General features: G+C 52.7%; 1 protein-coding gene and 1 non-coding gene across 2 annotated transcripts; both read right to left on the bottom strand.

Moving 5' to 3' along the window:
• Positions 1-4,607: 4,607 nt before the first annotated feature.
• On the bottom strand, positions 4,608-7,563 carry AZU1 (azurocidin 1). Its single transcript, XM_086411263.1, has 5 exons — positions 7,442-7,563; positions 6,998-7,154; positions 6,471-6,612; positions 5,426-5,659; positions 4,608-4,874 (listed from the first exon to the last, which is right to left on the bottom strand). The coding sequence occupies exons 1-5, from the start codon at positions 7,497-7,499 to the stop codon at positions 4,725-4,727; spliced, it is 741 nt and encodes a 246-aa protein (XP_086267389.1). The 5' UTR covers positions 7,500-7,563; the 3' UTR covers positions 4,608-4,724.
• LOC147369294 (U6 spliceosomal RNA) lies at positions 6,039-6,145 on the bottom strand. The gene has a single exon (XR_015168711.1). It is a non-coding gene; the product is annotated as a U6 spliceosomal RNA (small nuclear RNA).
• Positions 7,564-11,289: the final 3,726 nt, after the last annotated feature.

Genomic DNA, 11,289 nt, shown 5'->3' with positions numbered 1-11,289 from the left:
CTGACGTGTCCCCACAGAACCCCGGGGCTGCTATGCTCTCTGCTTTCAGAACAGGATTTTCTCTTTCAACAAGAGCATCTTTGCAGACTAGCTCCTTCTGGTCCAGCAGGCTGGTTGCTCAGTGCCTCGGTTCCCCCACCTGTATGGTGAGGTGGGGCTCTCACGGCAAGTATACTGGAGTGGTTTGACATTCCCTCCTCTGGTGGATCAGATTTTTTCAGAACTCTCCACTATGACCCCTCAGTCTTGGGGTGGCCCTACATTGCATGGCTCATAGCTTCATTGAGTTATGCTTATGCTTTCGGACTGTGGTCCTGGAGCAGACTCTTGAGAGTCTCTTAGACTGCAGGGAGATCAAACCAGTCAATCCTAGAGGAAATCAACCCTGAATATTCATTGGAAGGACTGATGCTGATGCTGAAACTCCAATACTTTGGTCACCTGATGTGATGAACCAACTCATCGGGAAACCAACTTTTCCTGATGCAGGGAAAGATTGAGGGCAGGAGGAGAAGAGGGCAACAGAGAATGAGATGGTTGAATGTCATCACCAATTCAGTGGACATGAACTTGGGCATACTCCGGGAGATGATGTGAGACAGGGAAGCCTGGTGTGCTGCAGTCCACAGGGTTGCAAAGAGTCGGACACAACTTGGTAACTGAACAGTAGTGGGGTGATGGTAGTCATAGTCCCTCCCCAGGGCTGACAGTGGGAGGGGGCATAAATGAGAGCATAGGAGGGTGCTGGGCACACGGTGAGCAGAGGTGCCAGCCTGTCACACCAGGCTCCATAGTCCCTCACCTGGGTTCACATTCTGCTGTGCTTTGTGAATCTGGGCTGGGCACACCACTTCTCTGAGCCTCAGTTTCCCCATCTGTTAGTGATGGGGGTGATGAGAACATCCCCATGTCAGGGGTTGATTCACCGGATACAGAAGAGAGTTCCATGAACTGTCAGCTGATGAAATAGGACACACACACAGAGCATCACTCAGTCCTGAAAAGGAGAAACTTGCTACCACGTGGACAGTCCCTGAGAACACGATGCTCAGTGAGAGGAGCAGACACAGAAAGACACACAGGGTGTGAGTCCACTGATGGGAAACGTCCAGAACAGGCCGATCCACAGACACAGAGAGTGGGTTCCTGGTTGTCAGGGGCTTGGGGAGAAGAAGGGTGACTGCTGATGGTGATGGGGCTTCTTTTGGGGTGATGGAATATTCTGGAATTAGAGGTGGTGGTTGCACAATCCAGTCACTGTACTAAATGCCACTGAATTGTTAAGTGGGTGAATTATATGTATGGTATGTGAAGTACATTTCAATAAATCTTTAACCAAAGAAAGAAAAAGAAACACACACACATAACTTTGCTAGAGAATGGCCCAGGAGGTCCTGGCAGGGAGCTCTCACCCACCAAAGAGCCTCTCAGAGTCAGGGGGCATTCACGGCATCGGTCACAACAGGAGGATGGCCTGGGGTCCGCCTCTCTGCTCCAGGCCGGGGATGGGGGCCGGCAGGTGAGCGCAGGACTCGGGGGCTTCCTGAAGGCAGAGGCTGGTCTGGAAGATGGGACAGTGTGGGCCTGGGTGGGGAGCTGGGGGCACTGGGGGCCGTAACTTGGAGGAACTCTCTGGGGCCTCTGGGGGTCAGGCCCATGGGTGGAGAGGAAGCAGGGCTAGAAGCTGCGGCTTTGTCCCCTTCCTACTCCAACTGTGGCTGGCGCAACAGACAACGGTCTTGGGAACTGGAGCTGGGAGGGGGCCAAGCAGACCTGAGCGACACACCTGGGATCCAGGGAGGGTGAGGGAGAGAGGCTCATCCTCAGAGTTTCTGCCTCTTTTTGCTCTTCTCTCTTTAAGAAAGGAAAACACTCCATCCTCGAGGGTGTCAGTGTCTGGGGCTCCAAGCTGGGACCCTCTGCTCTGGGACCCCAATCCCCAGGGCCTCAGTTTCCCCATCTGAACAATGAACAGGTGGGGCCCCTGGACTGTTCTGGGCTCCTGAGACACACGTTTCTCTCTGGGTTTCAGTTTGCCCCTCTGTAAAGAGGACCCATTATGAAGCCCCAATACACCTCCTGGTAAAATCATGGTACTAAATATCAATGTTCAAGTAGAACTTGTACATGAATGTCCATAGCAACCGGCTTCACAACAGCCAGGGTGGAACCAACCCAGATGACCATCCACAGATGATGGTTACACATCACAGGAGCATCACTCAGCCCTGAGAAGAGGAAAAGCCCTGACACATGCTATCACACGGACAGACCCTGAAAACATGATGCTCAGTGAAAGAAGCAGGCAGGACATACAGGGTGTGATTCCACTGATGGGAAATGTCCAGAACAGGCAGATCCACAGACACAGAGACTGGGTTCCTGGTTGTCATGGGGTGGGGGAGAAGATGGGAGGTGATGTGGATGGGAGTGGGCTTCTATTGGGGTGATGGAATGTCCTGGAATTGGATAGCGAGGTTTGGATGGTGAGGGCTGCACAGCCTAGTGAAATACACTAGTTATATTTTGAATTATACACTTAAAAAAAGTGAATGTTATATTATGTGAATTTCATCAATAACTTATGAAAAACAAATAAACTCAATGAATATTAAGGGTTGATTTTCTTTAGGATTGACTGGTATAATCTCCTTGCAGTCTAAGGGACTCTCAAGAGTCTTCTCCAGCACCACAATTTGAAAGCATCAATTCTTTGGCGCTCATCCTTCTTTATGGTCCAACTCTCATATCCATACATGACTACTGGAAAAACCATAGCTTTCGCTATACAGGCTTTTGTCAGCAAATGATGTCTCTGCTTTTTAATACACTGTCTAGGCTTGTCATAGCTTTTCTTCCAAGGAGTAAGCATCTTTTAGTTTCATGGCTACAGTCACAGTCCACAATGATTTTGGAGCCCAAGGAAATAAAATCTGTCACTGCTTCTACTCTTTCCCCTTCTATTTGCCATGAAGTGATGGGACCACAGATGTCATGATCTTAGTTTTTCTAATATTGATTCATTATTCCCCAGGTATTTTTATAACGTTTCATGTCTTGTTCATTTATTTTTGACTGTGCTGGGTCTTCGTTGCCACATGCAGGCTTTCTCTGGTTTGTGGCGAGTGGGGGCTACTCTTTGTTGCACTTCTCAGGCTTCTCATTGTGGTGGCTTCTTTTGTTGTGGAGCACAGGATCTAGGTGCTTGGGCTTCAGTATTTGCAGTACTGGGGCTTAGTTGACCCTCAGCATGTGGGATCTTCCCAGACCAAGGATCAAACCTGTGTCCCCTACATTGGCAGGCAGATCTTTAACCACTGGACCATCAGGGAAGTTCCTAAGTATATTTTTAAAATGCATGTATAATATGTAATTGGTACTAATATATAATGTAAGATTTAACTTAAAAAAATATATATATATATATTTATTTATTTGACTGTGCCAGGTTTTAGTTGTAGCATGTAGGATCTAGTTCCCCGACCAGGGATTGAACCCAGGCCGCCTACATTGTGAGCATGGAGTCTTAGCTACTGGACCCCCAGGGAAGTCTGTGATTTACAATTTTATTTTAGTTTAATACATTATATGTATTAAGTTTTACGTATCATTTATACAGTTATATTTATTATGTTTTATAGGTTCTTTATACAAGTATATTTATGTTTTATACATCATTATATAATTATATTTATTGTTTAATGTTTATATTTTAGTTCCTTTCATATTAGGCTCATTATCTTTCTGTGATTCAAGTGGCAGTCTAAAGCCAGTTTCTCATTTGTTTCTTGACTTCGCTGTACAATATACAGCCGGCCCTCAGTGGTCGCACATTCCACACCCACGGATTTAACCCACCACAAATCAAAAATATTTGGAAAAAAATTTACCAGAAAGTTCTAGAAAGTAAAACTTGAATTTGCTGTAGGCAGGCAGCTATTTGCACAGCATTGACATTGTATTATATAAAGTGCACAGAGGATGTATGTAGGTCACTTGCAAATATGACACCATTTGATATAAGGGACTTGAGCATCTGGGGATTTGGGCATCCATGAGGGTCCTGGAGCCAAGCCCCTGCAGACACTAAGCGTTGGTAACAGTGATCTGTTAGTCGCTCAGCCCTGTTCCACTCTGCGCAACCACAAGGACTGTAGCCCACCAGGCTCCTCCTTCTATGGGATTCTCCAGGAAAGAATACTGGAGTGGGTTGCCATTCCCTTCTCCAGGGATCTTCCCCACTCAGGGATCAAACCTACATCTCCTGCATTGCAGGCAGATTCTTCACCATCTGAGCCACCAGGAAAGCCCCAGGGGTGACTGTATTCCCCACCAACATGACAGATGGTTCGTGGGGGCTGTAATCTCACAGGTGTGGGTTCAGAGCCCAGCTCTGGCTGTGTGGCCTCAGGGGAGTCACCCAATCTCTGTGAGCCTCGGTGCTGCCTCTGTGGAGTGGAGGTCACGAGAGCCCCTGGTTCCCAGGACCGTGATCAGATTCCATGAGTGGAGACCCCTGGGGTGGATGCCACTCTTGTGGGCAGAGGTCCTGGCACTGGGCCCCCAGCCCCCGCCCGCCCCCAAAGAGCAGAGTCAGGCGCCGTGGGCAGAATGGGGACAGATCCTTTATTAGAGTCACAACCGCGGGGGCCGGGGTGGGGTAGAGTGCAGGTCGGGGCTGAACTCTGGCTGCGGAGCGCCCCCTGCAGGCTGGGCAGGGTCCGTCAGGCCGGCTGGTTTATAACTGAGTCAATCCAGTTCCTGAAGAGGGCCACGCGCGCGAAGAAGTCGGTGCCCCTACCGCAGGGCCCCCGGGACCAGGAGGCCACGCCGTGTGCCAGGCCGTTGCAGACGAGAGGGGTGCCGCCATCCCCCTGCAAGGGCGGCAGGAGGGTCAGGGCGCCCGAGGCCCAGCCCTCCACCCCGCTCCTGCCCAGAACACCACCGCTGCCACCCACAGAAGCTGCTCATGCCCCTGGCCCTTTCTACGTGCTGTTCCTCTGCCTGTGCTTTTTCCTACTTTTGCTCGCAGCTCGGGTCTTAAATGCCGCCCCCATCTCCTCAACTTCCTAAGGCCCCAGGCTGCTGCACACCCCTGTCTTTTTTTTTTTTTTTTCCACATCCCTGTCTTAATAGCTGATGCCCAAGCCCTTCAAGCACAAGCTATGGGAGCTCCTGGCTCCAGAAGGGCAGTCTCTCCTGTTCCCTCTTGTGTCTCCAGCCCCCAGCATAGGGCTTGGCAGGCAGAGTTGAATAAATACTGTTTCTCAGGCTCCAATATTTGAAACATCTAGTTCTAATTGAATACTTAATCCCAGGGTGAGTTCTGAACTTGCTTTCTCTCCCCCAAGAGGAGCTCACAATCTCTCAAGACCCCTCCTCCCCCACCACACCGAGCCCACACCAGATAACACCCAGCGGGTACCTGGCAGATGCCACCCCGTCGGGTGAGGACGCCAGTGCACACGTTGTTGGGGCGACACTGGTTTGCAGGTGTCACGGTAACATTGAGGACCCTTGGAACTCGGGAGAGACGCCCCCTACGCCGTCGGGTGCCCCAGCCTGCAACCTGGCACCCGGTGCCGGCTTCCACTGTGGCATTCTGCTCCGGCAGTGGTACCAGCGCCACGCTGCTGGTGAGGTTGGCCTGACGGTCCAGCTGGTGAGGGAAACTGGGTCAGGAGAGGGCATAACTGGGGGCCAGCTGGGAGCCAGAGAGGCAGCAACATGAGTTCTGATCTGGAAAGCAGTTTGGGTTCAAACCCCAGTTTAGGCAGTAATCTGCTGTGGAGTGAGTGAGTGAAGTCGCTTAGTCCTGTCCGGCTCTTTGCAACCCCATGGACTGTAGCCCACCAGGCTCCTGGCCAAATGAGTTTACCTTTTGGGCCTCTGGTTCCTCCAGAGAAGGAATCAATGGTCCTTACTGCAAACGTGGTTGAGAGACCATGAAGGTGAAGAGCTCGCCCAGGAAATGCAGATAAAACAAAGCACCACCCTCCATCCTCGGTCAGGATTGGCAGGAAAAAAATTTTTTTTTCCTAAATATGGAACACTTCACGAATTTGCATGTCATCCTTGCGCAGGGGCCATGCTAGTCTTCTCTGTATCATTCCAATTTTAGTATATGTGCTGCCAAAGTGAGCACTGGCAGAAAAATTAAAAAAATCATAATATGCAGTGTCAGTAAGGATGTGGCGAAACGGGCAGTTTTAAATTCTGCTAGTGGGAGAGTAAGTTGGCCTAGCTGTTGTGGCTGCTCTGGAAAAACTTTCACAAAGAAATATGCACAAAAACTCACTGTGATTCTGTCATAACAAAAACATCTGGAAACAACTTCAGTGTCCAGGATCCAGAGGTTGGCTAAGTGGATTGTGCACTTGGCTGTACGATTTACACACTAGGCTCTGTGCACATGGCTTGTCCCCACTTAGCCCCTCAGGCCAACACCAGCTCCCTGCTCATTTTCCCACCTGCAGCAGCAGCACGTCGTTCAGGTTCTGCTGGGGGTCATAGCCATTCTCGCTGACACTCCTGATGAAGAAAGTCTGCCGGGACCGCTCGCGACGCCTCAGGTCATAGGCACCCAGCACCACGGTGGCAATCCCGGTGTTCCTAAGAGCAGCGGGGGCAGATACCAGGCTGGGCTTCCCCAGAAGCCCCCAGCCTTCTACAACCACTGGGTGGGCACTTACACAGGGGCAGGCTTGCAAATAAGGTAGGAAATTACAAGCCTGCTGGCTCGCGGCCCGGGAGCCAGAGGAAGGACATCAGTGATAGTCAGGCCTCTGTCCATCCTCCTTTTGTGGCTGCATCTCGCTCTGTTTCCAGGGCCCCATTTCCCTCTCTAAGCCCCTCAACCCTTCCTAAGACCAGCCCCCCTTGCCAAGCCCCTCCCCTCCTCACCTGCGAGGCACACCCACCCCCCCACTCTCCCCCAACCCCTCTGAGCTCTCTCCCTCTCCCAGCCCCCCTGCCCACTCTATGGCCCTCGGCTCACCGGCTCTGGAAGCAGCTGGCCGCTGTCAGGACAAAGTTGGGGTGGATCAGAGCGCCCCCACAGAAATGCCTCCCTTGGTTCTGGATGGAAGCCAGGAACGGGAGCTCCTGCGGCCGGGCCTTCCTGCCTCCCACTATGTCCACCAGAGGGGCCGAGCCTGGGGGGAGAGGAGGGTGTGCTGCAGCCTCCCAGTCTCAGCCCCATACCCAGGGAGACCCCAGCCTCCCGCACTCCTGTTCCCTAAAAGGACAGGTCCCCACCCTCCCAGGGCTGGTCGGGGCCAGCTTGCCTGTGTGGCCTGGGCTCGGTTGCTTCACTGTCCCTCCCTGAGCCTTGTGTCTGGGAAACTGGGGCCAGCACCCGCCAGTCCCTCTCCCCCAGGCCTGTCCCCTGCAGTTGAACCTCTGCACAGATGCGGACGCCCGGCCTGGGGTGAGCACTCACCAGCCCTGGAGGTTGCTAGCAGGCTGGCCAGCATGGCCAGGAGTCTGAGTGCTGTCATGACGGGGCTGCTGAGGGTGGCTGGGGACAGGGCGCCCTTATACCCTGGGGCCTCAGCCGTTAGCGCATACCCGCCCAGGCCCAGCCCCTCCTGGCGGGAGCAGAGGAAGTTGCCCAAAACCTCCCCAGCTGGCTGCTCCTGGAACCTGCCTGGATCCTCCAAGTGCCAGCTTGCACCCTCTGTCTTCCCCTCTGGATACTGGGCCACCCCTCAGTGTGGGTCAGGCCACCACCCAGCTGCCACTCGTGGCTCTGCCCAGCTTCCTAGCCTGAGCACCGGGGCCCACCACTGCCCACCTGGTCTGGGATTGAGTCCTGCTGCCTTTGTGTGTGTGTGTTCTTTACTGCTTTTTATTTTATTATTTATTTGGCTGTGCCGGATCTTAGTTGGGGCATGTGGGAATCTTTCAATCGCAGCGTGCGGGATCTAGTGCCCCTACCAGGGACTGAACCTGGGCCCCTGCATTGGGAACGTGGAATCTTTGCTGCTGGACCACCAGGGAAGTCCCTGTTTTTTTTTTTTTTTAAACAGCTTTACTGAGATATAATTCAAGTACCACACAATTCACTGAATTAAAGTGTGCAGTTTCATGGTTTTCAGTATCTTCACAGAGTTATGCAGCCATCACCCGAATTTTAGAACATTCCATCACCCCAAAAGAAAAAAGTAGCTATGGGAAGTCACACCCCATCCCCCAACTCCTGATAACCATGAACCCACTCTCTGTGCCTGTGGATTTGCCTGTTCTTGACGTTTCCCATCAGTGGAATCACACACTCTGTGGCCTTTTGTGGCCAGCTTTTTACCTACAGGATTTTTATCTGTAGGTACGTGGCTGGGTCCTTCACCTGCCCTTAGTCTGTGCATCTATATAGTGGGCAGGTGCGTGGAGCCCCCAGAGCCTTGAGATTCTGGAGACATTGCCTGCCCTTCTCTGGCCTCAAAGTAGGGTCTTCAGAAGTTTTAGGCATCCAGTACCTGAGCAAGAGATGAGGCCAAGCGGGGAGGAAGACAGGGTTGCATATCCAGAATATATAAAGAGCTCTCACAGCTCAACAACAAAAACAAACCATCCACTTAAAAATGGGCAGAGGGTTTGAATAGACATCTCTTCCAAGATACACAAACAGCCAACATGCCATGAAGATGCTTAAAATTATTAGTCATCAAGGAAATGCAAATGAAAACCACAGCGAGACACCACTTCACACCCACTAGGATGGCTAGGATGAAAAGGGCAGAACAAACACAGTGTTGGTGAGGAGGTGGGAAACTGGAACTCAGACACATTGGCTGAGATGCAAAACCCTGCAGCCGCTAGGGAAAGCCAGGCAGCTCCTCAAACACTGGATTATCCTGTTACTCAGCAGCTCCACTCCAAGGTGCAGGCCCAGGAAAACTGAAAACAGGGCCCAGAAACCTGCACACGCATGTTCACAGTGTGAGTCACAGCTGCCAGGAGTTGGAGGCAACCAAATGCCCTTCAGCAGACAAACGTGTCCCTCCACACATGAGAGCATCCCTCAGCTGTGAAGAGGGGTGAAGCCCTGACACTTGCTACCACGTGGACAGACCCTGAGAACACGATGCTCAGTGAGAGAAGCAGACACAGAAAGACACACAGGGTGTGATTCCACTGATGGGAAATGTCCAGAACAGTTCGATCCACAGACACAGAGAGTGGGTTCCTGGTTGTCAGGGACTGTGGATTTAGGGGGTTAGGGGAATAATAGCTGAAGGAAACAGGGTTTCTTTGGGGGACATGTTCTAGAATTAAGTGGTTGCACAACTCTAAATGTTCCAAAAGCCAGTGGATGGTATAATTTACGATGGCTGATCTTATGTCACGTGAATTTCACATCAATTTAAAAATTTTACTTATTTTTGACACCTCAGCTTTTATTATTTATTTATTTATGGCTGTGCTGGGTCTTTGCTGCCATGCGGGCTTTCTCTAGTTGCAGTGAGCCAAGGACTACTCTCTAGTTGCATTGTGGGGGCTTCTCACTGCAGTTGCTTCTCTTGTGGAGCACGGGCTCTAGGGCATATGGGCTTTACCAGTTTCACCACTTGGGCTCAGTAGTTGTGGCACATGGGCTCAGTTGCTCTGCAACATGTGGGATCTTCCTGGACCAGAGATTGAACCCACATCCTCTGCATTGGCAGGTAAATTCTTAACAACTGGACCATCAGCGAAGTGTTCTGACAGGTGACACCAAGCGGTTGGACTGGTGGTGGACCCCACGTCTCAGATCACCAGTTGGTGTCTGGGGCTGTTGGGGGCTGTTGGGGGCTGTTCCAGGGCAGTCCTGGGGAAGGTGGAGGGAGCAGGTGTCAGGGTCCTGTGCTAGGCCTCAGGGTCCTCCGCCTTGCTGAAATGGTGGGGTCCTCGGGTTCAGACTGATCACTGCTGTGTTTATGGTCCCACAGCTGAGCCGTGTCCCCAGCATGGCCCCCAGGACCGGATCCTACCCCAGTTCAGTGTCCGCCCCCGAAGACTGCTTCCCATCTCCACCCTCCTAGGATCCCACCCATGCACCCCCGCTACCCCCTGCCCCGAGTCCCCAGCATGCCACCCACCCTGTCCGTTCCTTGGACCCAGCTGCTGTCTTGCTCAGAGCACAGCCGGTTGAGCTGGGTGACCCTGGGGTCCAGAGGTCCATCCCTTCCTACTGGGTGACCTCAGGGGCCCCGTTTTGGGCCTCAGTTTCCCTGTCTGTGCAGCAGGACATTAACGCCCCCCCCCCATAGAGCTGTGTTGAGCGTCAAGTGTATTAATGTGTTCAGGAGTCTCTGAGCAGCACCTAGTGTGTTCCACCCTCTTGCCTGCTCTAAACTCTGCCATGGCTCCCTAGTGCCCAGAATCAAGTTGTCACCCCCCCACCCGCCAACCCCTCACCCCTGGCTGCTGCTGGGCCATGTACCATCAGAGCTGGACCTCACTCCCTCTCCACCACTGGGGATCGACAGGAGGAAGAAGCCCCCCACCCCTCCTGATACTGCTCCAGACTCTCTCCTGGTTCCCCAAGCTGTCAGGAAGGTCTCCAGGGACATCCCTTCGTTTCTGCCCAGCCCCCAGGAGGCATCAAACATGATTGCCCCATTTCCCTTCCTCCTACCTCCAGAGGACAGTTTGTGGTCACCTTTCAACACCAGCGATTCCCAACGGCTGTCCAGCCCAGGCTCTGCCCCTGCCTGGCAGAGAAACGGAGTCCAGGTGGGCATCAGGCCTGGGGAGGTGGGACAGACATGCCAAATGTGTCACGTACACCAAGCCATCTTGTTATGCCCATTTCCAGGTGAGGAAACTGAGGCCCCGGTGGGATCAGCTCTCTGGACCCCACCATTAACCACACGGAGGATCATCTTTGAAGACACATGGAGTTGATTCTCTTAACCCAAGAAAGGCCACAGTCAGGAAGGGTCTGGAGTATGGCCGGCTGCACACACTGGGCTCTCCGGCAGCGCAGCCCTCCCCCACCCCACCCCCATCCAACTGGACGTTTAACCGCGGGTCTGATTTTGAGGGTCTGTCTCGGTTCTCGACGGCTCCCCTGAGACTGTACCGAGCTAGGTGTATAGGAGATAGTGAACAAAATGAGCCGAAGAAAATTCTGCCGTCTGGGGCCTGGAGACTGTGGACAGTGATTTAAGTGCTCGGGGGCCTGTTTCCCCACTTGTTAAACGACGGTTAGCTGGCCCCCACCCCTCATGACTGTGGAAACACCTGCAAACAGCAAGCGCTGCCTAAGGAGCCTCACGTGAATTCACCACGAGGGCCCTTCCGCCC

This window comes from Bos grunniens, chromosome 7 (genome assembly GCF_055505025.1).
Source record: "Bos grunniens cultivar Pamir isolate PY7600 chromosome 7, Bosgru_T2T1.0, whole genome shotgun sequence".
Classification (NCBI taxonomy): domain Eukaryota; kingdom Metazoa; phylum Chordata; class Mammalia; order Artiodactyla; family Bovidae; genus Bos; species Bos grunniens.
The sequence above is the reverse complement of the archived record's forward strand: the minus strand, read 5'-3'. Positions and strand labels throughout refer to the sequence as shown.